At 41.3% G+C, this 27,577-nt stretch overlaps 2 protein-coding genes across 4 annotated transcripts; both read right to left on the minus strand.

Annotated features, from left to right (window-relative positions):
• On the minus strand, positions 1-27,503 carry hnf4a (hepatocyte nuclear factor 4, alpha). Of its 3 annotated transcripts, none has more exons than XM_079359546.1 (12): positions 27,433-27,503; positions 25,747-25,810; positions 5,884-6,008; positions 4,850-5,024; positions 4,381-4,475; positions 3,888-3,994; positions 3,639-3,794; positions 3,049-3,136; positions 2,792-2,944; positions 2,476-2,712; positions 1,500-1,622; positions 1-1,054 (listed from the first exon to the last, which is right to left on the minus strand). In XM_079359546.1, exons 3-12 carry the CDS (start codon positions 5,969-5,971, stop codon positions 912-914), a joined length of 1,365 nt encoding a protein of 454 aa, XP_079215672.1. In that variant the 5' UTR covers positions 5,972-6,008; positions 25,747-25,810; positions 27,433-27,503; the 3' UTR covers positions 1-911. The 3 variants fall into 3 exon arrangements, with proteins under 3 accessions (XP_079215672.1, XP_079215673.1, XP_079215674.1); XM_079359547.1 differs by lacking the exon at positions 27,433-27,503 and adding an exon at positions 26,142-26,324; XM_079359548.1 differs by lacking the exons at positions 5,884-6,008; positions 27,433-27,503 and having other exon boundaries at positions 25,747-25,816.
• On the minus strand, positions 22,070-25,815 carry r3hdml (R3H domain containing-like). The gene is made up of 7 exons (XM_079359550.1): positions 25,747-25,815; positions 25,191-25,344; positions 24,395-24,709; positions 23,914-24,032; positions 23,694-23,796; positions 22,820-22,935; positions 22,070-22,601 (listed from the first exon to the last, which is right to left on the minus strand). Exons 3-7 carry the CDS (start codon positions 24,653-24,655, stop codon positions 22,439-22,441), a joined length of 762 nt encoding a protein of 253 aa, XP_079215676.1. The 5' UTR covers positions 24,656-24,709; positions 25,191-25,344; positions 25,747-25,815; the 3' UTR covers positions 22,070-22,438.
• Positions 27,504-27,577: the final 74 nt, after the last annotated feature.

Consider the following 27,577-nt stretch of genomic DNA (forward strand, 5'->3'; position numbering starts at 1 on the left):
TAAAAATAGACCTTGAGATTTATTAATTCATCTTCACATTAAAAGGCAAAAACAATTCCTGTTTTTTTTTTTTTTTTTGTAAGGCAGTACAGGTTACAAGGCACACTTTTAGTCCATCAGTTAAACCATGACAAAATACTAAACAAAAAATAGAACATATTTTTCATAAACAAATACAACATATTATTGGGAAACGTCCTCAGTGTGCTCGCCTGGGACTTTTACAAAGTGACACCAGGCAGAGTTCATTTATGCACCAAGATTTCTTGGTTTCAATTTGACAACATTTTAAACTACACTTTCCATCACACCAAACAAACTCGCGATATTTGAGTACTGTCACAGAATATTTCAAAGTCCCCTCCAGAAAAGCTAAAGTTACACGAGGGGTTTTCTTTGAGCTTTGATAAAATGAAAAGGCTCTCTCCAATTTATCGCCAGCGAGCTTAAATAACAGACTGTGCAACACTAAATATACCACAAAGTAAGGTCTGTTGTAACATTCGTGAAATACTGACATGATCATGTCACCATGTCTAGCTGAAGCCCTGCTGCACACACTGAGGCCGCACTAGAAGAAGAGCTGTTTCCCAATAATAAACTATATACACAACCATGTGTTTCTATGTGTTAATCTTACAGAACAACAACACATCTGAACAGTTTAAATGCTGGCACTTTGTCGGGCTGTCGCTGAGCTCAACTGCAGCTTCACGTGTGAACAAACAAATCCCTGAAGAAAAAAAAACAGCAATCTGCGAGGGAAATGCATGCAATCACACTCTACATATTCAGCTAGTTTTTATTGTTTCAGTCAAGTTTACAGCTTCATTGCTGATAGTGTACATACATATAAACACCCTGGTTTGACACGATAAAAAACTGAAGGAATAAGGACGCATCGAGGATTGTTAGATGGCCTCTTGCTTTGTAATGGTCGGTTGAGGGATGGAGGTCGGCTGCTTAGGCACGGTGGCTATGACCCCCTGAGCCATTTTATAATGTTCTGAACTGGAGGCAGTGGGCGGAGATGGTATCGGGGTTTCAGGAGTGGCTGAAAAGTAGAACAGGAGCGAGTTAGGGAGAGAGAGAAAGCGCAGCATAAGCAGGTGTATATTCACAGGTCGCTGGTATAACTTAGGGCAACATTATTTTCAGATGAGGAATAAGCACTTTTGTGAAATTTCTCAGAGCATTAAACATGCTAAGAAAGAATAACAGAAGTTTTCTTTGACAAAATAAGCCAGATTAGTTTCCAATGAGCACTTAGAGGATTATTCTGCCAAGCCTGTTTTTCCCTCCAGCTTCCTGACCAGGCTGCACACACACAGCAGGGAGAGGCAAATGTACCAGTCTGTTCGTTGAAATATCTGTGATTTCAGGTCACTCAGATTAGAGCTTCTGATCAAACGTGGACAGACAAAAACGTCACACTATTTCTGCTGTGTGTAGCGTTAAAAAAAAAAAAAACATGGAACATCATTGTATTTAGTCCTTACAGATTTGACCGTTATGGATGGGCGTTGGCATGTTACTGGTCAGAATAACATTGCTGCTGAGGTGCTCCTGAACCAGGTGAGGGTGCAGAGAGTGGGGCGCATGTGGAGCCTCGTTTGCAGAGCCTGAGAGACAAAACAAAAAACATTTAAAGTCTCTGGAAATGCTTGAATTCAACATGTGAACGTTGAGCATCCAGAAAGATCCTAATTGAAAAAAAATCCTTCAAAAGAAAAAAGCTAATTGTAGGCGTGGCCAATCATGTGTTTATTTAAGTCTCCTTGGCAACGCATGTAACATCTGTGAAAGTGATAATCAGTGTTGTGCACAACTTAACACTTTAAGTCACCAGAGTCTGAATCAGCAGCCCTGACATCTAGAAACAATGATTTAAACTGACTACTGCATCGTGAGCTATCCTCTTAGCTATCTTTAGCATAGCAAGCAGAAGGCATACATATTCACTGTCCAATAAGATGTAACTATTTATTCTCAAAGCTGTGAATACAATCATAAATTGTTTCTCTGTAGCGTGAGCTTGTGCAGCTATTTTTTACAGAGCCAAAATCACCCTACTGCCAGCAATACTTGGCTAGCGGTTGATGCTAATGCTAGGCATAAACTGCCAACTAGCTGCTGCGTGCTACTCGCTGCCACACACTTCCAGTGATTTCATCAAAGTATTAATTGCATCATTAATACCCGAGCTCTGCAAAACTCAATCAGAACACAGTAATAGGAAAGTTTACCAAACTTTAATTGCAAAATGTTGATTTCAGGATTGACCACATTTCTAAATTCTGATACTTTTAAGTTGCTTACTGATACACCGATAAGACTCTACAGAGAAAGAATTCTTTTGTGGATTTTACTTTTTTTTCTTGGCGTTAAAAGAAAGCCACAGTCCTCTCTTTTGTAAATAGAGTTCACACTGTTCTTGACCAAAGACTGGTTTCTAAAAGGTTTGACAGATCTCACCTCCGAGAAGCATTTCCTGGAGCAGGTTGTCGATCTTTGCCATGCCGAAGAGTTTGACAAACTGGATCTGTTCGATCATTTGCCAGGTGATGCTCTGTAGCGTCGGCAGCAGCAGGAGCAGCTCCCCGAAGCGTCCCCGCGAGTCGTACTGCCTGTCGTTGATGTAGTCCTCCAGGCTGACCTGGACCTGGTATCGCATCCGCTTGATCTTCCCGGGGTCGCTCAGGCCTTTAGCATCTGAGCAGAAACAAAGAAGCATGAGCGTAAACCAGGAGACGTGTTCTAAACAAATACAGAGCTGAGTCAGCAGTCGTACCAGGATCGAAGAAGACGATGGCTTTCAAGCAGGCGTATTCATTGTCGTCTATCTGAAGCTCCTGAAATGGAAGCACCAGCTCGTCCAGGATCCTCACCGCCACCCGGCCCACCTCCAGCTCCGGGCAGTTTCTGGGAATGATGTAGTCGTTTCCTGTTGGACAATTACATTCAGAGTGAGATTTAAAATGGAAGAATTTAATGGAGAATGAGACAGTCAGCCTTTTTTGGTGACTCAGTGAGACTTGTCAGTTTCACCTAATAAGAGGATGTCTTTGTAAAGCATGGATCTCTTTGCAGCGCCGAGCAAGAGGTGTTCTCCAGCGTGAGCTCGCAGCAACGCCACCTGAAACACAGGGAGTTAGTTTGTTTTTTTTAAAGTGATTTTAACTCTATAAATACAATCTGAAAGTGATCACATCCTCTTTCTTATCTCAAAAGACGACGTGAAAGAAACATCTTGTGGGAAACACTGGCTTCCTCGCTGATTCAACATGAGATAAATCAGTTACCAAGGCCTGGTGATGACACTGTTAATGATTCTGCAGTGATTCTTGAGGAGGGATATAACTTTAAAACCAGCTCATCATTTTCTAACTAACGATTAAAATACATTAACCACCGTGGGTGAAGAATTTGAGGATTTGCCTGAGGAAAGAAAACGTGTGCTGCTTCCTGATCTCCAGGATTCATGTGCCTTTTAATGTCTGCATTTATATCTGTTTAGGTGGAACATACATCAGAGTCTACACGCTCCTGCAGGCTCACACGATGCATTCGAGCGTCCTGGTTGATGAGTGACCAGAGTGTCTACACATCTATGTACTCTGTGTCTGTATGAGTCTTACCTGGTCATCCAGGGGCAGGTCACAGAAGGCCGGGATGTACTTGGCCCACTCCACCAGGACCAGCAGCTGCTGCTTCATGGACTCGCACACGTCCGTGATGGCCGCGATCTTTTTGGTTCTGATGTCGCCGTTCAGTATGGGAGCGGGGGAGGTGATCTGACGGAAAGGAAGAGGAGAAACGCGTGAAGTCATTCGACGGCGTGTTACAAGTCGTGATCGATCGCAGTCGAGCGATGTCGTCGAGCTCACCTGTCTCGACAGAACGTCTGCCTGGATGAGTGCGTTGATGGATGGTAAACTGCTGTCTTCATAGCTGGATCTCCGGGTGCTGATTCGGTCTCTTTCATTCTGCACAGCTGCAGAAACACACACTTATTGAGTTTGCACAGGAACAACATGCAGACAAATAAATTCAAACAAGAGTTAAAGCCTTTCTTTCTCTCTATTTCTGTGTCGCTCAAAGAACTCACTCGAAAAGAAAAATGAGTCTCCAAGGTTGTCATGTTTATCAGTATACGGCTATTATTGCTCGGAAATGTTTGCTCAGCATAAGCTGGTTAGAGACTCCAGCGCTGCACGGAGTGAACATTAACAAAGTGCTCCTCTCATGGGGATTGCGACACACTCGATTCAGAGCGGCAGAGATTTTCTGATAAAATGGTCAATTCTAATTATGAGAGAATCTGTTCACACACACACACATGTTGAGTCGGTTTGCTGAGTGCAGATAAAAGAATCCCACCTTCTTTCTTCATGCCGGCTCGGAAGCATTTCTTCAGCCTGCAGTATCTGCATTGATTTCGCTTGTCTTTGTCCACAATGCACTGTCTGTTGAACCTGGAAAATACGTGACACACTGATGTTTGTGCTGTCAGAGACTAAAAGCACACACGACAGAAGCAATTCTTCTCGTTTAAAGATCGCTTTAATTGACAATTATAGAAGAGAAGACTTTGTTGAGTAGCCTTTAAAAAACACAGCTCAAGCTTGTGTTTGCAAGAAAAGGACAGATTTGTAAATGGACAAAAGTACAGAACACCAGATGTCACTTTAACCTATGCAGAACTCTTTTTCTGCAGCTTTTATCAATTTATACGAGAATGTTTCCCCTTTTGCAAAGTGTCATCGCTCGGGTTCGATACATGTGCCATGACTGCTGCAGTGTCACATCAGAAGTTTCTTTCTGTCTTTGAGAACAGGTCTGTCCTCACCTGCAGGAGTACATGTGGTTTTTGCGGACGCTGCGTCTGAAGAAGCCCTTGCAGCCGTCGCAGCTGGACGCCCCGTAGTGTTTGCCGGTGGCTCGATCTCCACATATGGCACACAGGCTGCCGGCCCCCAGGTGGCCAGCGGCGTTCATGTTGGCGCTCTCGGCTGGTGAGGAGTCTGGCACGGCGAGAAAACGAGAAGAGGGACATTTCTCATCAGGTCAGCGGAGTTTTTCTTTTTTGTCACAGACGCTTAATTGGCAGGTATTATTAATGTTTCTGATGTCGCTGCTTTGATTTGAAGAGGTGTGAACAGCCGGGATTTGATCAGTGACAGCTGATCAACACGCAGCCTCAGGAGACGCTGCGTGAGTGGCTCAAACAGAGTCAACAGAGAGTCACTGATGTCGGCTTGATTACCTCTGAAAAGGCAATCACTGAAGACAGCTTTCCTTTGAGTCATCCACACAGTCACCAGACCGGGTCAATCAATCATAGAGTATGTCATGACACAGGCTGCACTCAACAAACACTCATCATTTTATATAATGGAGGAAAAACATGGCAGTGAGGGAAAAGTATGGAGTTTAAAGTGCGGTTTTACTTTTGCTCTTTCCTCATTTGGGAATTTAAGAATCAGGATCAGAGGCGGAGGTCATGGGAGAGTGCGTTCATAAATAAGTTGGTGTCACCGTGAGACTCTTTTCTTCACTGTGGGAAAAGACCGTTTGTAACAAGAGACACTAAAACTTCTGCTTCATTAAAGGATGAATCTCAGTCTGACTCTACGTCAGTCCACAAGCTGAAACAAGCTCCGATCCAAGTGACCCTGAGAGAGAATCTCAGGAACCGAAAATCTCTTCATGTTTTACTGGCGATAAAAAGAAAAAGATCACTGAACGAGCGCGAGCAGACGGACAAATTCAACTTTTTTTTTTTTTTTTAAATTACTGCACGCCACATCTCCCTCTCTGCTGCACGACCAAAGTTTAAAATCAGTAAAAGTTTCAGATTTGAAAGCTGCGTATGTGACTCACCTGTGCCCAGAGGGAGCACCTGCATGTTTTCGAACTCCAGCGTGGTGTAAGCTGGGTCCAGAGCCTCGCTGTAGTCTGCCATGTCCATGTCTGCCAGCGCTTTGGACTAACAAGTTCTCAACTACCTGACAGAGGGGCAGAAAGACTTGTCCAAGAAGCTAATGCACCCCCCCCCCCCCTCACCTCCTCCTTCCATTCTCACACCTCCATCAACCTCCCCCCCCCTTAACCCCCTCCCGCTCATAGCTCCGCCCACTGACAAGGTAGCTCCCCTGGCCCAGTGTAGTGTGATGACGTCCAGCTGGAGACGAGTGAGTGACAGCCAAAGCTCCCGCTCCTCCTTCCCTCGTGCCGCTAACCAGAGCAGAGGTGGAGCGTCTCTCTCCTGGTTGATGGTTAACTAACACCCCCCCCCCCCCCCCCCCCAAATCACAGCCTTGTTTTTTTAGTCCCACAACTTTGACATCTGCAGTCTCTTCTCTCTCTCTAATGAAAGCTGTATCAGAGTCAGTCCTTTGCTAAATCGCTGCTGCAAACACACATCACACACACACACACATCACACTCGTCTGAAGGACGAGGAAGGTCACAGTCCTGTGTCTGCATGTGGAAACAACTTCCTGTATCAGCAAAGCACATCTTCCCACAGACGTTATTTCTTATTTTAAGACATTTTATGAGCAGCTTGAAGTTTGTTTGTCATCACGGTTTGTCTCCGACTCTTTCATTAACTCGCTCACTCGGCCCAAACAGTCGAAGCAGAAAGAAGTCTGGTTCTACTCGAGGTTTCGGCCTCCCCTTGTCTTCATGCAGATAAATTGGTTATGATTTGCTACTCGTCTGTATCAATGAAAAAAATAATTTATGGTTCTTAAAACGTTGCACTCAATCACATTTCAACTAGCACGTTTTACCCCCCAATATTTATCAGACAAACACGAGCAAAGCCAGCGATTCAAAGTGTTTTAAGTGCTCGTGAAGAAGATCGTCCAGGTGTTAATAAAGGGTCAAACACTTCCACATGTCTCTGCACTGTTATCTTACCAAACGATGCAGCACACCGCACAAAATGTCATCCTATAGGAAATCCTAAAAGTTGATTTGAATTCGAGAGAATAAACAAGTGATGTATTATTTCACAGATTTCGATGCGGAGGAAGAAAAAAAAACAGATGGAGACTTTCAAACATTAAATCATAATCACTTAAATCCAGTAATTTATTGAGCTTCTTTCCTTTTTAAATTGAGATTTTCTGAAAATATGATCATTTGAATAGACGAGGGAGAGAAGTATCCATTTAATCTGCTCAATGAATTACAGAATTATAAAAAGTGATGAGCTGTAGAGAGAGTGCTCTTGTTATTGATTCTTAAATAAATTCACTTTGTACGCTCGTTTTTCTTCATCATGTTCTTCGTGGTTCTCCTCTCTACAACAAACACATGATCCACATCATGTCCGTCCGTCATGTTTGGTCAGGAGAGCGGCTGGATGAAGTCTTAAAGAGACCGACAGTCCGGAGTGATGTGTGGCACAGGAGCTCCAGGTCGGACTGGAACAGGGGTCACCTGCTCAGCATCCTCGAGCCTCTGACCATGGAGCGTACAAACCAACCACTTGTCCACCAGTACTGACACTTCGAGGTGAATATTTAAGATTTAAAGAAATGTTCCAGTAGATTGGATGATTTTTATTATGCTGTTTAATTTGCTCTACAGGAGAAGTTCTTTTTTGTCACCTGCAGTAATAAACTATAAAGATTGTGCCTAAAACTACGAGATGCAGATCATGTATGGAAACTGTTTGTTCAGTGGTTCATATACGGATATTGGAAATCTTAAGAATAATAAAATGCCCATGACCTTGAAGTGTCATTGTGGTGGTTATCAGAGGGGACATTATCCTGAATCTGATTGTTTTTCGAAAATAAAAATTCTTTGCTTGTGCAAAGAGTCCGCCTCTTCCCTGTCACACAGCAAACAGTAGTCTTGTATTTGAAGAGAAAGTTCCAGTACATAGCAGTAGGTCAACGATCCCGGGTTCATCCAGACCTCAGAGGCAGTAAACCTCCACGTACGTGCACTCTTTAGCCACACACTCAAGTTATACTGGGCGCTCATAAAATCATTTTTTCTCCCGCAGGTAAACACCGTAACATTCCCCCGGAGACTCCTGTGCATGACTCTCAGTGATTAAACCGCCTTCACAGTGATCCAATCACAAATGAAAACGAAAGTGATCAAAACCTACAGAAGGGAGATTTAAAGTCATTGATCTTTGAGTCTTACAGTGAAAAGAAAATGCAGTGAGGATCTGTAACAAGCTGATTAACTCAGTGGAAACTACGCCCATGATCAAAAGATGATTAGCAGCTTATTACAGACTCCTGAGGCCGTCGTCTAGTTTCTCGTCTGTACAGAGGTCATCCATTACAACATTTCTCCATGTTCGATCGGTTCTTCTGCAATGCCCATATTTGCTAAAGAAGTGTGCTGATTATTTCAAAGCAGCGAACAGAGGGGTGGAGGGGGGGGGGGGGGGGGGTGATGATGGGAGAATCAGTGTGGAGCTATGAATGAGTCACTCAGAGCAAATCTTATCTCCCCTGTCATTAAAGTTGCTTTTATCGCTGCTCCCATCGAACATTTCTGTGAACTTCTCAAGGAACGGTCGTATACAGGACTATAAAATATAATCTGCACAGTTACAGCTTTCTTAATCATGAACTGACAAACTGTCCTGGTGGGACTGGGCACCTTAGCTCGAGATTCGCTCATAACTTATCTACTTCTTCTGGTATTGGTGTGTGCGTGTGTGTGTGTGTGTGTGTGTGTGTGTGTGTGTGTGTGGGGGGTGGAGGAGTTGTCTTAGCATGCTGTACTAACATCCCCACTATAGATTGACATGTGCAGGACGCTATAAAACACCAAGCTCATGAACAGAATTAAGCAGCACATTATTATTGTGGAGTCCGTTCATCTAATTCTACTGCAGGAAGTTAAAACATTATTTTAAAATCCTTTTGATTAAAACAAAAAAAAGACCTTCTTAGATTAACACTGTAACATTTGGGAATTACTTTTCTATCCAAAAATTGGGTGAGAAGATCCTTCCCTTTGTGCACTAATTATAACTATTATCATAGGATAACATGGGCCCACTGTACATGTTTATTTATGGGTTATTGAGCATTTGGTGAGCATGTTTTGTTAGCCAGGCTAACTGTTCCTCGTGTTTTTCCATCATGGTCTGTATAAAACATGGACGTAATGTCAATGACGTCACCCATTTGTTTTTGGAGACGCATTTTGAAGCGCAGCAATGGCGGTCGCTAAATTGTAAAAGGTAACTCGAACAAAACTTTCAATCTGACGAGTAACTGGCAAAGAGCTGGAACTAAGAGACGCCTGGCGAACAGCGAGGACGGGTTTCTGAACCCGGCTGTAAAAAGGTTAATACTAATACTACAAATATGTATTTTTAGCATAGAAATGATTATTATTCCTTTGCTTTCGGAGCCAGCCTCAAGTGGACACTTGAGGAACTGCAGTTTTAGCACTTGGCTTAATTTTTTAACACCCCAGGTTTTGGTCTCCTAAAGACTCCTAGCATGGTGCTGATAGCATGGTTATAGGTTGTGCCGCTTAATGATGTCACAAAATGAGACATTTTTAGTAAGTAAGATTGTTTAAAATTGTATTATAGAGCCAGGTTTGTAGCATCAGATTTGAACTAAGCGAGAAATGAAAATAGAAATACATAGATGTGCTGAACACTTCAATAACAACATCTGCATGTGACAACTGTCATGTCTTCACTGCAGAAAAGGCGGCTTTCAGTTGATTTGTGACGGCCAAGATGGAAATATAGTCTTCAAGTTTTTTTGGTTTCTTTTTTATCTTTACAGGACTTTAGAAAAAAAACACAAAAAAAACTTTGCCAACAAAGGGTGGTCTTTATTCTTCCTTTTGTCTGCTCTGTATGTGTGATCATATGGATGTGCACGTGTTTTCTTTTTACGTTTGTGAGCTCAACATAAATTGGTGAATCAGAGCTTTGACACAGCTGAGTGTGAGGCGGTCATGTTGAAACGTGATGGGCCAGAGAGAGCTGTCTTATAATCAGTCACCCAAACTCCTGCCCCGGGGCTAAAAGTCAAAGGCTCGCCGAGAACTGATGTAACACTTGTGTGATTCTCCCCTTTGAAACTTCAAACTCCAGTTTGTGAACAAAGTCCTGTCTATCTTCTGAATAGGAATCTCCGACCACTGACCAAACTCCATTTGCAACCACTGCCTATTTGTACCTTCTCCTCATGACTACAATTCATTACCACAAGTCCGATCTGAAAGGCAGGCGGCAGGGAAGCAACACAGTAAAATCAAAATACAGAAACTGACAGCATGGAGGAAAGAAAGTCGACTATGGAGGCCTGGAGGAGATAATAACATCAGTGGAATATAAACTGTCTCTGGACTTATTTTGTTTCTTTCTGGGCGAGCGGAACCACAGGAGTGTGTTAAAAGCTCGCCCGGGAGTGCGCTGGTGTTGGTATGAGTTAAACAGAAGGACACAATGTGCTGGCTGCAGCAGAAAAAAGGCTGCTGCTCCACTTTCCTGTAGGAGATGGAGGAGATAGGTGAGTAGAGTGTCATGGCAAAGACCTTGTCAACAGATAACTATCTGCAAATAACACAGCTTATGCAAGCCCCCGTGGCTGACCGCAGGAAGATCAGACTTTCAGTGTCACTGGAAGCTTGTCACTTACTTTTACTGAACATAAATACACCAAATTTCTTTCATAATCAAATGACCTGTTTTCTAATGTATTAATTATGCTTATTGTGTTATGTTAGTTTAGTCTGAAAATGTGTAGTGCACTTTTTCTTCTTTGTTTTTTTAAGAAGAAATGACTCTTGCAAAGCTCAACAAAGTATTTTATTTTCCAGAGCAATAATCCATCTCTTTACCTGCGGTGAAGTTAATCTGTCCAGAGGCCTCCGAACCTCGCCGAGTCACTAACCAAAAGCACCTTCTTGCCCTTCTTGTGATGCTGGCCACATCGTTCTTTGGAGTTTACGTAAAACTGTCACATTTAAAAAATGATGTTTCCAAGTGACAAAACACGTCTTTTTAAAGGCTTTTTAATGGTGCATAAAAAGACAAAAAGCATCCCGCAGTACAGTATTGTGACTTTTGGTGACTTTTCAGCCACATGACTCGACTCTTAATGCTAAATGTTTATACTTATTATATCACAATGAGTATTTAGACTAAGGGGTGATGATAAACTGCAAGAGCTTGTAAGATTTGAAGGGTTGTTATAATGTAGGACGAATGGGGGAAAAAAAGAACTTATGCAGTTTTCATTTTCTTTGCAAATGACTTCTTAGATTCCTTCTGTTTGATTTTCTTTTGGCAATAATGAATTGACGCATTTCTTTGCATTCTTTGTTAAAGTCTAAAACTTTGAATCTCATGCACATTCTTTACAAACACTAGTCTTTGCCACATGGTAAACTAAAGGCCAAAAACACAGACGATCGCCTCAGTTTGGAGGACAGATTCACAAAAACAGGTTTTATCTTGTTGCACATGCAGCCAGGCTGAAGAACTCATGTCGCCTCCGTGCACCAAATAAGTAAACAATTGCATCAATAAACACGAAGAGCCATGCAAGACGTAAATCAATCACAGTCTGTGATAAGACTCTGTAATCATTAACTCTGTTTTGCTGAGAATTCATTTTGACTGCAGGCCTGATCCCCTCCTGTCAGCAGCTCTATCTCTGTGCAGGTCCTTCAGTCATCAGCCAATCAATAAACGTTTAACCCTTCGCAGCTTCAATAACAACCCTACAAATATTTAGGGGTTCAACTTTATTCCGGTAGCACAGTATGGAAGCTCATTTCTGCCAACGCGATACAAAATAGATCATGCAAATGGTAACAAGAGAGTGCACCAAAAAAAACGTAGTGTTTCAAAATGTCTTTGCTCCTTTAGTACCTCAAATAGTTAAAGATGTACGACAAAGTGCTGCCTCATAGAGGTTTCACACCTGCAGAAAACTCCTGAAAAACTCCAGGAGGAGCTCTATGTTTGAAAGTTCGCAGCATATCCCAGTGGGCTGATGTGAGAACACAGCAGGATATTCTTCAGAGAATTCACCTCGTATGTGAACTGTGACTTCTGCATGTGGCACAGAGTGTCTGCAGGCGACCGCTACGATCTCCGTGCACGCCATTAAATGGCTGCATTACCGTTTCTGTTGTTCAACTAGACGTAGCTTTGATGTCAGTACAAACAAGCGTCATATAGCGGATTCTGCTACGTCAGCGTCGTAGTTCTACGTCACTTCGTACCCCCGCTCCGTGTGACAGGGAGAGCCTCTAGCTGTCGTTACTACACACAAACTCAATGTCTCAAAATGATCATCACTATGTGGTGAGAGAAATGAATAATGACTGGTTATCGCAACGATAACCACCGTTACGTACGTTAACAGCACGGGACGACAAAATGCTTCATTAGGTCTTATAAGAATGACTCAGCTGGTTCTTTCAACACAATGACACATCTTTAAATAATGATTAACTATATTTAAAATCTATAGATCATTACAACTGACTTTTTTTGACCTACAATCTGAAAATGATGCAGCTTTTTTAAAGTTTTGTTTGTTTTGATGTTATTTTCTCCTCCAGGTTTCCAAGTTTTTTCAAAGAATTTTTGGTGATGACGTCACCAGCGCTCTTTTCCAAAATGTCTGACATTAATAACAGTATTGTTGTACACAGATCATTTCTTGCACCCACGTCGTCTTTGCTCCGTCTATGATCTGGAAAAAAACATCATACATCGGCCGTTGTCATAGCGACCGACCTGCAGTGCTTTTATTCTCGGTGCACAAACTCCACGTGGACGCTGGGCGTATATTAAACGTCATATTGTTATTATCTTATCATCATAATCAAATTATTTACAGATTTGTTGTTGAGAGCTTCTATTGCACGATGGTCATTGAGAATTTTGAGGAAAGTTTCCCACGACAATGACGTACTGGAACTTTTCTTATTTCCTCACCCCGGCAGTAAAGGGCTTTGTAACCTAAATCAAAGTGGAATTAATCTCAGACTGATTAACTGATTAATACTGATGAAATATGCTCTAAATATTTGTGATTTCTTGCTAAATTCTGGAGGACAATTTCATTATGATTAATGTTGTGAGCTGCCTGCAGAACAGAGTCGGTGTTACTGATGCTGCTTTAAACTCTTTATCAACTGTTTCACTGTGTTTCTATTGGCTGTTCTGCTGAGGTCAAACACTGAACTCTACTGGTCTCTTTCTGATTGGACTAGCTCCATCTGATAATGCTCTATTATTGATTTGAGTGACCCAGGCCAACCTTTACTTTTACCGTAGCAGCCACATGACTTTTAACACCATTCAAATACTTTACTCGGTTTTCTTTAAGAGAACTGTCACATGTCAGAAACAAAAAAGTGTCTGTGCGTTCAGATTGTTTCTGCAGAACTCAGATCCTCATGAGGAAAAAAGGAGCATTACAGTAAAAAATGAATTCTTTACAACTAATATAAGTCTAACAAACCATACTGTGTCCTCTGGGAAAAGTAAACAATGAAAGAATTATGATGATTTGCTTTTAATTCGCTCCCCGTTGAACAGCAAACTGAAACTAAAGAATCAAAAAGTAGGACTCATTCTGCATTAAAGTGCATCTATCAGATTTACACTACTTTAGAGTTTCTTTCCACTCACTTAATGTTACAGCCACATGCATTATTATGCATGTTAGTCTTACTAAGGCCCCATCATTTAACTTCAGACAGTCTTTGTACATTAAATGAATTCAACCGAAGCTTAACTAGACAAATGCAGTGCAATTAAAGGTTCACTTCCCCTCCTGCGATGTCGACGAGCAGAACAAAGTAGTAAACAATCGAACATGAATGAAACGACTCTGGTCACTTAACACCGACGTGAAATCACTGTTTACTACTGCCATCATGTGGACATACATGAAATCAGAGCTGTGTCACTCTGCCTCATAACTGAGTTCAATGCATACACTGCTGAATCACTGAAGATATTCACCACAGAGAATCCAACAACTGTGTTGGTCAGGATTGGTTGACCCAACATGCAGGACTCTCCTGTAAATGTGCACCTGTGAGTCTTGCAGCTCTTGTAAACCATTAACATTAAAAGCTTTTTTTTCATGCTAAAAATCAACAACACAATTCTTTTTTTTCAACGACCAAAACTGTTTCAAAACCAGAAAAACACATCAACACTACGACACACATATCCACATAAGCACCGTGTTCCTTTTGTTTGCTTCTCAGCAGCTTTTCTTCCCACGGCTCGGCGGTTTTAACACACAAACGCTCGATTCAGGACCAACTTTCGCCTGGTTCTCAGGGTTCTCTCTGGCTTCTGTACCTGTGTTGTTGAAGTGCAGCGTCCCATCCTGGCCATACATCCCTCTGAAGGCCGAGCCCTGACAGTGAGCCGGCCAGCTGAGTGACGGCCCATGAGCCGCGGCGGCTCTCTCAGGCCCGGCCAGGCTGAGGCAGGCTGGGAGGAGAAGCAGGGCCACTGTTACTGCGCTCAGCTGTTTGCCGGGGCCGCCGGGCCGGCTGTTAGGACCCACAACACCCAGGGATTATCCCCTAATGCCTGTCACAATGAGATTTGATTGGAGACCTGAACCAGCGGATTAATAGTGTCAAGTAAGCAGAGTGTAAAACCTACCCCAGAAACAAGCTAATTGGGCTTCCTGCCCCTCTCAAACAGCACATATTGAATTACAGCACAGATTATATATCACTTCATTAGCTGAGGAATTTGTTTACCGGAACAATGTGCTGTCCGTTTTCTATAGCACAACTTTAATAGTCTCTATATGGCTGCAGTTATTAAAACTCTTATCCAGATTAAATCATTACCCCATCATAATCCCTGTAACCATGATCCAGATTTTTATTATTAATCATTTCAGATTTAAGTTTGTGCTCTATAGTGACTCTTTAACGACCAACAGAACGGTATCACCGACTGGATGAAGTTAAAGTAGCTTAATATCAACACTTCTTGTTGGAGGGTATACATCTGTATCTGTCTCAGAGTTTACACTCAAAGATCTACGAATGTACAAAGTGAGGATCCAGGTGGATTATGATATCAAGATAACCTTGTTGAATCCACATATGGCTCCAAAAGGCTGAGCCTGTCTGCTCTGTATGTATACATGCTCTGTATGCTCTGTATGGATACATGCTCTGTATGCTCTGTATGGATACATGCTCTGTATGCTCTGTATGTATACATGCTCTGTATGCTCTGTATGGATACATGCTCTGTATGCTCTGTATGCTCTGTATGTATACATGCTCTGTATGCTCTGTATGCTCTGTATGCTCTGTATGTATACATGCTCTGTATGCTCTGTATGCTCTGTATGTATACATGCTCTGTATGCTCTGTATGTATACATGCTCTGTATGCTCTGTATGTATACATGCTCTGTATGCTCTGTATGGATACATGCTCTGTATGCTCTGTATGCTCTGTATGTATACATGCTCTGTATGCTCTGTATGTATACATGCTCTGTATGCTCTGTATGCTCTGTATGTATACATGCTCTGTATGCTCTGTATGTATACATGCTCTGTATGCTCTGTATGGATACATGCTCTGTATGGACGGCATCATCTGTGTAAGTTACATCTGAAGCCATGTTCATCACAGCCTGTTAAATAAGCAGATAAAATGATGGTGGGATGATTTCATGCACTGAAATTTAGAGATCAACATGTACGTTACTAAATATATTTCATATATTTTTAATATAACTCTGATATTGTACCTTTTAATTAAATGTACAGATAAATACTTCAGACTGGACATATAAACAACCACAACATTAAACTACAGTCAGAAACTAAGCTCTCTAATTTAACAACAACTGAAGAAAAATATTTAACCATGTCCCCCCGACTCTGACATTCGGATTATTTTTTATTTAATTCAGAGAGTGTTTTTCATGAAACACTGAACAGCCATTACTAAGAGATGAAAAATACTTTAGGGGCCGATCATGATGCTATTTGCTGCATTGCTCTCACCCCACTCTCTCTCTCTCTCTCTCTCTCTCTCTCTCTCTCTTTCCTATCAAACAAAGGCCAAAAATACCAAAAAAATCTTTTAAACATGTAAGATGTAAAAAAATATATTTTTAATTGCGCCTCAATCCGGTCACACGTTTTGATCTTGCCCTGGATATATGATGTTAACGTGGCTCATGAGAGGCCGATTAAACATTTCCCTGTTTAAAGCTTTTATGGCAAGATTTTAATGGTAAGAAATGAAGTTCACGCCCACCTGTACTTATTTACAATCAACCAAGAGATAAAGCCATTTACACCAACCAGCAGAACAGATCCCCAGGATTCAGGCTCATTCACACTCAAACACGAGAAGCAGGAAGACGGTCGTCAGAACTTATCTACGAATCTGGAGACAATGTTAAGAAGCCGCCATTATTTAGCACACACCACGACATCAGCAAGTTTCAATGCAAGCTCTCCAGAGCAGTGTTTTTTTGACAACCACATTAAGTACATCAGGAACCTGCAGAGTTCTCAGCTGCTCCAACAGTCGAGAAAAACGTAAACTTTGAGTATTTTGCCCTCTCTGATTTGCTGATAGCATTTTATAATTCATCTCCAGGTAAATCAAATCAAATAATCTTGCATGTAACATTCTTTAAATACTGTAGCTATCAAGCATTGTCACAATGTAAGAGCTGCATGTAGTCAAGCACGAGCCCCTCTGCAGAGACAGCTTCATGTTAAACAGCAAAATCTCATCCAACCAATAAGAAATCAGGCAGTTGTTGTTTTTATGACAGACAGCAGCTAGCAGGCAGCACGCAGGACAAAAACACAGTTTCAAACAGAGAGCCTGAGCGGTGTGTTGAGGACGTTCTTTTCGTTGAGTAAATTTGAACAGTTAACGTTGTCTCTGTCACTCAGACGGTGTGTTTTAAGGAACGAGGCCTCTCGCTGACCTGCAGCCTTGTCATCGAGCTCTGTAGGCAAACAGAGATCTGCTGAGGAGCCGCTGAAGGGCTGTTGTCATGTTTACATTCAACAAGTGATTCTGCCAACAGCAGAGTTTGTCCAGGTTGTGACCGTTGAGTAATTAATCCACAAGGTTCTGCGTTGTGTGAGCCGCACACGTTACCTGCTGAGAACAACGTTTGGACTTCAGTCAAGAAGAGTGAATATGATTTTGGAGAAGTGCACCAGCTCAGATTTTTGAACCCGAACCTCTAAAGATATTCCATACTCATTATGTTCAAACTGGAATAAATGGTTACATTGGTAATGCGTGCTGGAGACGTAACGTCAGCAGCTTGTTTGGACAAAGAAGCATAGTATAACCCGCTCTAGGCCAAAAAGGAGCTTAGTGCAGGCGGCTGCCAAAGAATGTATTTATAACATAAATGTCCTGGTTTTGGAAGATTGGTTAAGCGTATATTACAGTTGGTAAACAAATCCTCTCAGAAAATGTTTCTATTGTGTTCAGAAAGAGTCGACTCAGAGCAGCGGCTCGAGGTGAGACACTTTTCAGTTCATTGATTTTATAAAGTCTTAATAGAGATGTCGTCATGTCAGAGGTCATAGTGGTGGTTTGTTATGAAACTGTGTCAAATTGAACAAAGACAACAGTGTATTTCTGTATCAAATGTTATCAACGATGAATCGAATGGGAATAATAAACAAACCACTATTCCACCGGCAAGCTGAACTCATCATTCATGATTGTATTTGTCTTCCAAGGACGAGCCGTCAAACTGTCCCTTTAAAGGTGGAAATGTTGTGTTTTGTGTTTCGCCATGCAGCTTCATTTAACACACAAATAATGAACTTTATTTGAGATGGGGGGGGGGGCTAGCAGGTTAGCATCAAGCTGGTCAGCAAATGACTAAATAAGTCACTGTGTCAACAAACTCAACCTATTTCATATCACGATTCAGGGTTCAAGTTTTGATTTGATTTATTTTGAACATGTGAAGATAAGGAGTGTGAAAGTGTGATCTGGTCATATGGGGACGTCCGAGTGATTGAAGAAGACAAAAAGCTGCTAACGTGGAAACAAAAGCTCCTGGTTTTTGACAAGAGCTGAGCAGATCAACATACTCACTCTGTAACAGTAGCAACCGATGGGTAACAGAAGCTGCAGTCGAGAGAGATGGGGAGTGAAGGGAAGCTAAGCAGTTTAACTATTTCATTTAATGTATCAGCTAAACAGAATTAAACATCTGCTCCAAGAAAAAAAAAAAACTTACAAGGTACTTTTTTTTTAATCATTTCAGCCAGTGGAAATGAATTTGCATCTCCACATCCCACTGTGACATGCAAATCTTTCAATGAACTACCACAGGAGTAAAAACAAATCCCCCCCCCCCCCCCCCCCCCCCCAACATCAACTGCTGCAGGAGAAAGCTGAGCGGTGTTACGGCACATTGAGGCGTGTGCTTTTACTGAGACAGTTCAAAACATCCCAGGAACAGATGGAGCATGTAGACCTCCTGTGACCGATGGGGATTTCTGTGATCTTACACAGTTTACCGCTTGTGCTGAAACAGATCCCGTCGCCATGACAACGTGTAAGCCTCATCAGAGCCGCATCGTTGTTTTTTTTATGTTCCGGCTTTCTGCACACTTTTCAAAACACCAGAAAAACACAATATGTTAAAAAGAAAGGATGTCATGCTCTGCAGTATGATGCATTAACACACTGTATGTGTATGAATGTGATTATTAGACAGTTTCTAATTATAACACAGTATACTAATACAGTATATTCAAGTGCCGCTTCATGCCTTTTATTTTATCAAAGAGAGTGTTTTTAAAGTTACTTTTTTGGCATTTAAAACAACATCTCAGAGTTTTGGTTCTTGATCATTTCATACAGTTTTCTTCCAGCTTGTTGAATATTCCCCTGTGACGTGATGCACCTATAGCATTACTTATGCACCAAATTATACACAAAGCATCCCTAACCGGCTCCACGGTGGAAAAGTGTAACTTTAAAATGCTCTGACATTTAATCTCAAAAATGATTAAATATTCTAAATAGACATTCTGGATTATTTTTTCTAAGAACATTTAGTTTAGGATACAAAGAAAACCATTTATGACTCATTTATTCTACTCATAATATACATAACTTACTTTGGACTATACTATTACTACTTTAATTTAAGAAAGCTGTGACGTCTTCTGTGAACCACTTTGAACCAGCACAAAAAAAAACCTTGAAACATTTACTTAACACACCAACACCATCAGGTTCAGATCGACTCTCTGGCTGCTCTAATATCTCGAGAAACTCTGAACCATCTCCACCATCAGGCCTGACTCCCGAGGCCTTTTCAACAGCCTCCATATCTCAGACACACCTCCTGGATTGCAGCCGTGTGAAAAAGGCAGACACAAATGGCGACGAAAATGATTCCAGCTAAGCTCTGGGGGACACGGTTTCACCACCGAACACCGACCACAAAGAAGAAACAAATACAGCTCAAGCCGTCTCAAGATGCTCAAAACCAAACTCACCTAATGGAGGATCCATGCTTGATCTGACTTGTGTGTTTACATTGACCATGTCGTCCTCTGCTTCCTCTCAAACATGCGATTTAAATCCACTTTTTCCCCTCCTCAACATAAGGTGTAAAATGTGGAAGTTTGGCAGCAGAGTGCCGCAGTGTGAGAAGGCTGCTGTTGGTGCAAGGTAAGGCCGCTGTTGCCGCTGTTATCTTATTGATTTTCCTAATCTGGGCAAATGTGGGTGGGGAGGTTAAACAGTAACCAGGCTGCTCGTATGGACACCAATCTATATAGCGGCTGTAACTACGGCAACGTGATGATAGAAACTCAAATAGACATTAAGTTATTATGCGCTTTTCCGTCTTTCTCATCACCAAACGTCAGATTCTTCTCATTCAGATTGAAAGAGTGTTGAATTAAAAAAAAGAGTGAGTTTGTAGAGAAAGAAAAGAGTGAAAGGCAGAGGGTGCGGAGGGACATAAAAGACAGAGAGGAGTGGAGAATGTGCTGAAGGAGGCAGCCGACAGAATGAGTGTGATGAGTGACGTCAGAGGTTTTGTTTTGACTGATGGGAAAAAGTCTGTCAGCTCTCAGGTGTAACATTAGGTCTGAACAGGCTGTGGGTTGCAGCCTGTTCAGAAACCACTGGAAGCTAAATTTAAAATGATATTTCCATTTCCTCCAAACAGAAAAGGCAAATCTTTCATCCTTTGACACCTCAAAGAGGAAATTCTGCATCATTTGAGAGACACCAGCAGACAGAACTTTATATTTTACTGGAAACTTTACACATTTTCTCAGGTCATTATCAGAAATACTAATGCTGCTCTTGGTTTACTTTCAGGGACCAAAACTTCTTGGATTGGTTTAGTAAATGTGGCGAGTCAGTGAGATTGGACAAATGAGATGTCAGAGTGCACAACAGAAGTTTTGAATGAATCTTTATGGATGAAATATGTTTGGATTAAATTGTTGTCTTTGGGTTTGGATCGTGGGAACGCTTGATGATGGAGGATTGGATGACTAGAGAACAGTTGACTTTAACGGTGAGAAACATGAATCAGATAGATGTGTTTTAATTAGAGGTGGGACTTGATTAAAACATTTAAACTAATTAACTCAGGGCTTTCTAATTAATTAATCCAAATTAAACGCATTTTAAGTGCATCACAATATTTGCCCTAAAAAGCAACACTTCTCAGTCTAAATGGATTTTGGTGAAGAATGAATGCATGCAGTGTTATTTGCTTCTCAGTTTCATGAAGCTGTTGGATCTTGTTTGAAATAGTTTTTCTGCACAGCAGCTGGACAGTTGGATCACACGTTGCTACCTTTTGCACATTTTCTAACCCCTTATCTTCTACCAATAATAGTGGTCTACAGTCCAGAGCAGCCGATTTAGCGAAGTGAATTTCTCAGTTTATCAGACGTTGAATTACTAGTTTTGGTCCTGAAGACACTTGAAGTCACTTGGTCGAGTTTAGGCTGCTAACGCTTCTTGTTTTTAGTTGTGGCGAAACTAGCGCGAAGCTAGCACGTAGCAATGACAAACAGTTCCGCGCTTTTTATGAGACAAACTGTGATTAAAGATGTTAAAAACATTTAACGTGTTATTTTCTTGTCATGTAATGTTTCTCGTAATGAACGTGTTAAAGTCCCACCCCTAGTTTTAATACATTAGACAGGTTTGTGTTCTTGCGGTCTGGCCCAAATCGTTCTGGTGTGCGCTGGGATGTATAACGTTAAAAATCAGTTGAAACAGTTCATGTGTGTCGTCCCCGTCGAAGCAGTCTGTCCTTGCTACTGTTTTGCTGATGTTTTCTCCTACACTTGTATTGCTGTCTGTGCAATAACATACATGATGGTATGCTCATGCTAAGCTAAAATCTGATGAAGAGACATGATCATGATAAACCAACGATCTAACTCTCAGCCGAAAAGACAGCTCCTGAGTTTCTTTGAATCTCTATAAACTGGTGATAATGACCTGGATGCTGGGAGTAGTTCGCTCTTTAAAACAACAGACACACTTTTTAAAAAAAAATAAGAAACAAGGACTGAACAAAAGCAGCGTATGATAAATGTTTGCATTTCATAGAGAAGAATGTTCAGCCTCTGAATGTTTATTAAAGCTATGAGTTCAGTCAGTGAAGTGCTGAGCTAGCTGCTTGTTTAAGAGGAACTTTCTTTGTTTGCTTAGCAGAAATGTTTTCCATATCAAATATGTTGCTCCAAGTGTCTGTTGTGTATGCGTGTGTATATATGTGTGTGTGTGTGTTCATGCATTTGCTCGGAGGCACAGCTGATTCCTCGTATTTTACGCCATAAAAGCAGCATTAGTCTCCAGTTTTATGGCACAGAGAGCCTCCGAGGGGAAAGCTCGGAGATGTAATGAGGTGAAAGGCGGGAAGGAAAATTTCCTGCAGCAGCAGTGAGTAAACACAAATAACAGACAGCCGAATATTTATAGGGACATCATCAAGCGTCATTGGTTATTTATAACTGCATTAATGTTCAGTCAGTCAGGCAGACAGAGGAATAAAGAGGAAGAAACTCATTCAGGTTTACTACGGTGATAACAGGACAGTTTTCTCACAATGACAGAGAAAAATAAAAAGGTTCAATTAGAAAAGAAAGAGAATCAAGAGTTGTGTAGAGTCACATTAAATTTAATCTGTACAAGAAAAGTGCTACAGTTTAAAACTGACAAACTTATCAATAACAGTGCATACACTCCTAAGAAGTTTAAAACAACAAGTGTTACGTAGATATGGACCAAGAGATGAAATTAACATCAATAAAGATTTCTGTTGTCATAGAGTCAACTGAACAGATCATTTTGTTACACAGCACAGTGTTTGTTAAAACTGAAAGTCACAATGTTAATTTGACCTTCTTCTGTCTTCCATTAAAGCACTTTTGAATCTCTCTTTTGTGTTCGCATCTTGTGTGTTTTTAGTGTTTTGTTTTTCGGTGAACACTGGTTTCTCCAGCAGGAGCCGCCATAGCTCGATGGACACACAGAACAAGGCCTCCCGCTCTTATAGGGAGCCTCTCCCACCCAGTTTCCTCTGAAACACACACAGAAAAGGTTAGCTTAAAGGTGAGACTCCATCGTCATCACACATCCCATGAAAAGACCAAAACCAGTGATATGTTCATAAAATCTGACACTCTTTTGTTGTTTGCTTTTAAAGGAATAAACATTGAACTGGGTTTCATTTTTGTGCTTAAAAAAACAACTCCATAATTTACTGAAACAGATGGATGTTGTAGTTTTTCTCCTTACTTTATGGAGTAGTTGCAGACGAGCAGCGTCGCCTCCCTCCAGGTTTTTCTAAACACAAACATGTTTGAGCATTTTCTGACAGCACAGCCCACTCTGTTAGAGCTCGCCCAAACCATCTGAGGACATGGAAAACAAATGTTTGAGATGAGTTAGTGTTTGAAATGAAATGTTAACTTCAACATGTTTCCTTCACTTAGAAGTTCTAAAGCTAAATGAATGAAAACAAACTAGAAGTATAGTTTTGGTCTCAGCCGATGGATAAATTGAGCATTATTATATTTCAGCCCAACCTCTGAATGTCAAAGAATTCAAATATTATTGTTTTTAATGATGCTATATTTCACAAACTTTCCTGTTCCTAAAAATTGAGACATTGGCGCTTTCATCTTCTCGAGGAGAATAAACATCCAACAACAGAGAAAGATCATTTTCATATCTTCAAGCACACTTACAGGAATCTGGAAAACATGCAGGTATTCTTTTAATTTAACCACTTAACATTTACTTTATTGTATACTGAAGAGAAGAATAACATGACTAAGGAACATGCTAAGAAAAGAAAGAAAGTTCTCAGCCCTTCAAAATAAAACTCAGACAACTCTTCCTCATTTAGAAACTGTAATCCTGCCCCATCGTTCGCTTCATCGTTTTTACCCAAAATAAAGTTATTACAACATGAAGGTTGAATACAATGGACCTCATCATTAGCGTTTAGTTTGATGCATTAATAAACACATCTGCCCATGCAGAGGGTTTTTCATCCTATCATAGTAATACAATCCAACAAAGCCAAAGCATCAATGTGGACATGATTAAATCTTTGTATCCATCCCACCTCACTCCCTCATGCAGGAGAAAATAAAAATGACGGTACCTGTGTGTAGTGAGAGCACACAGATCCTGTGCATCTGTTTGGGTAGGAGAAGTGATTCCTCTCCTCGTACCAAGAGCGAACCAGATCAGTGATGGCCTGGTACCTATCACATACGACAACATCATTGATCCATACGCTGCGATAGAAGCAGCCAGAACATCTCAGAGAGTTGTTCCTGATCAGAGTTTGCAGAAACCAAAACGCAGATTCTTTGTTCTACCTTCCTGAGGTGACTGAGAGGTTTTGTCCGATGTATTTCATGGCTTGTGTCGGTCCGTGATCCCAAACGCATCGTGACGCCCAAGAATCAGCTGACTTAGCGAGTCCATCGTCCCAGAGCTGCTGAGCCAGAGAAAGAGCAATGAGAAAGACGTGATCAGACACAACAGATGGAGATGTTCAACCATACAAATGTCCATAAAGCAATAAAACAACATTGTTATATTATGTATGCATGATATTATTAAGTCACAATCTTTAATTCTCCTGCATAGTAAATGGATATTTTGGGTCGGTTTGACCGTTTTCAAAACCTGGTGAGGATCGTTTCAAGGTCTCCAGGACACTGACAGCTTATCTCAAATTAAGTTTATTGTTTCATCTCTCAAGTTTAACGTTATCTCTGCTAATCATAAAAACAAACAAAATACAACTCTTAACCGCTCCATCTCTGTCTGATTGATTTCACTGCCTCTTCTCACCATGACCTCCATATTGGCCGCAGGAGGGAAAACCTGAGAGCGGACTCTGTTGTGATAATCCAGCAGGGCGTCGATCTCTCGGGACGCAACGGCTCGTCTGTGTCTCCTGAGAGGAGCGTCCACAGCTCCCCTGAGCTCCGTCTGCGTCTCAGTTGTGTTGAGCAGCTCGGTGGAGCTCGATAGCACAGCAGCGGTGGCTCTCGTGCAAGGCGTCATCCACAGGGTGGCAGCCAACAGGAGCTGAACGCAGGCAGCACCCATCCGAGAGCTGAGGAGGAGGAAGAGGCTGCAGCTTCACCGCCTCTCTGCACAACTCTGAGGAGACGACACAGATGAATGAAATCATCTCAAAGAGGAGGTGGGGTTTGATAATTATAGACACTGGTGCTGATTTGACCTCAGTGCAGAAGCAGAACAAGACAACAGGATTATTACTGTATGTGTGAAGCACCTTTTATGGCTTCGTACTCTAACAAATACGTCTCCGCTTCCTGGCTCAAAATACAACATTATGCTCACTTTAGCCCCTGTAGAGCAAAATAAAGACTTTTAACCTTTCTGAGATTCAGTTTCAAGCTAAACACCAAAACAATAATCACTTTTCCTTGATAATTCATGTTAATAATTTTGCAAACCCTCCTTATAACAGGGATTCATTTCAAATGAAACATGCACCGCGACATCCTGAGAGCTGTTTAACTATTTTAATGAGTTGATCCTAAGTGTCTGTCACACTGCTTGTAAAAGCAGCCTGTGTGCAGCCGGTACATTAAAGGAGAAGAAGAGTGTCTCTTACCTTCATCAGAAGATCCTCTCACAGAGCAGACCCTCGCTCCGACTGAGCCTCTGCAAACAAAACCGTCTGTCCCGTGTTGGAGACGGAGCGTTAAAACTGGGCTGACACGCTTTCTTCTTCCTCGGGTGACGACGACGGGTTTGCTAAAATAAGTCTGAGAGTAGAAGATGAAAAAACGCGTCTTCCTCTAAGTTGGTTTTATAACCTCAGTCGATGTTTTCCTAACAAGTTTATGGTCTCAATCCCCGGAGCTGGAGTCCACCAAGTGGACGACCAGGGGTCAAATCTGACCTGGGGCTTCTTTCCCACATGTCACTGACTCCATCCAGTCCTGTCTCTCTAATGAAGGCATGAAAGCCTGAAGATAAACCTTACCTGTATAAATGTTTGATTGAATTTAAAGGTCATTTTTTACACGTGACAGGGTTGTGATGTGATGATTGATGAACGTGTGATGCACATGTACAGCATCATCTGATCTTGTGACTGGCTGTGTGTGTTTTTGTTGTTTTGAACACACAACCCACATAAAGACACACACACACTTATCACATACCTTCGCCTGTTCTTCATCTTGATCTGGCCAGATAGCGTCTGTCCCCTCTGCTCCATCTTCATCTCTGACACGGACGAACAACCAGAGAGAGAAAGAAGATGAAACTGAAATAGGAATCTGAAGAATAACCTCAGTGTAGCTACCTGCTACTATTTATATTAAATGAATAAAAGCAACAAGACAAACACAAATCCCTGAGCTCCAACAAATTGAAAGATTGAAAGATTATTAAAATGTGGGAAGAAAACTATGTTAAGAGAAAACTAAATGTGAACCCTTGGTGACGATGGGACATTGAGTCATTCAAACCTCCAATCATATATTTTTCATTCTGATATTTTTCAGAGATATGAACATCAATGAACACAGTATGGCTCTGAAGTTTTCTGTGTCACCTGATCTCTTGGGTTAGCTCTCTGAAGTCGACTCTTCAAAGACTTACAGCAGAGTGCCGTCAGACTTTGTGACTTTGTGTCTAAAATTCACAGACGATCCATCAAAGAGACTGTGAGGGTCTTCAGCATACAGAAGGTCAGAAACGCATACAGCAGGAGACGCAGCTATGAGCTCCAGCGGTTTGCTTTACAGGTTGTCAAAAGAGCAAAAGAACACTATCTCAACTGTCTCATGCCCATCGACAAAAAGTGACGCTTAACTCGAGATTTACTGATGATGTGGATTTCCTGCCACAGTTCACTCCGCCTGCTGAGAGTGAACCATTGAACCTGCAGATTCAAACCTTTAAATATAGCAATGGCCACATGCGTGTCAGTTCTGTCACATAGTTAATATTTCCATAACAGGTCAAAGAGGCCAGAAATGTTAAGCTGCAACATTACACGGATCCAGCAAACTGGTGAAGGTTTGCAGACAGTGACAGACGCTGGAGACAGACGGCTGCGTGTTTGATTCACGAGTTCTGCAGCTTGTGAATTAAGCTTTTTGGAAATGACTGCTGTAGAAAATGAAAATGTATAGGAAAAGGTAAGCAGTCTAACCAGAGAGAATTTACTCAGTAATTTAGCTGCTCTTTGCTGCTTCCAACTCGCATAGAAAAAAAATCCTCCAATAGGAGACACAGATATCTTAACCATAGTTTCATCAAATTAGTTAGTTAGATATTTCCAAAGTCCAAAAATATGAAACGTAGGGTACACCTAGAGGAAGATTCATGGGATCAATAAAAAGTCCTTAGGAAGTACAGGTGATATCTTCTTGTCTTTGCCAAAAAATACAACATTTTGAGCCAGCTGTGATCACTCCTTGTGTGAAATAATCTGTCAAAAAGGCCGTTACAACCAAGAGACCAAATTTAAATCTTCAAAGTCACAATGGCCCTTTTCACTTTTTCAATACAGATGAAGCATTTATGATTAAAAAAAAAAAAGATTACATAGATAACCTGCTACAATAAAAGGCACATGGTCTTCAAATTGGCCAAATTACAGCATGGATATCTATATACTACAGCATTTCTGCAGCTTGTTCCGTTTAGTTAAGTCACCTTTTTTTATCCTCCTCCTTTCTCTCCATGTTTGGTATCCACAAATGTAACGGTTTGTTGTCAATGTATTTTCTGATCGATAATATAGAAAGGTTGGAGCTCCATATTAAGCTAATTATCACCAATTTGTTGTTTTTCAATTAAACGAGTCGAAACTAAGTTGTAGCTCTTTAAGCACAAACCTTAAAATTACCGGTAAGTTTAAGTTTTAAGTCCCGGAATTCAGATCACAAAACAAACTGCAAGACCAACGGTCATCGACGTCTCACTTGAACGTCATTACGTCATCAATAAACACGCGTATTTTATTTTATTTTTATTTTATTT

Source organism: Symphodus melops, assembly GCF_947650265.1.
Source record: "Symphodus melops genome assembly, chromosome: 13".
Lineage (NCBI taxonomy): Eukaryota > Metazoa > Chordata > Actinopteri > Labriformes > Labridae > Symphodus > Symphodus melops.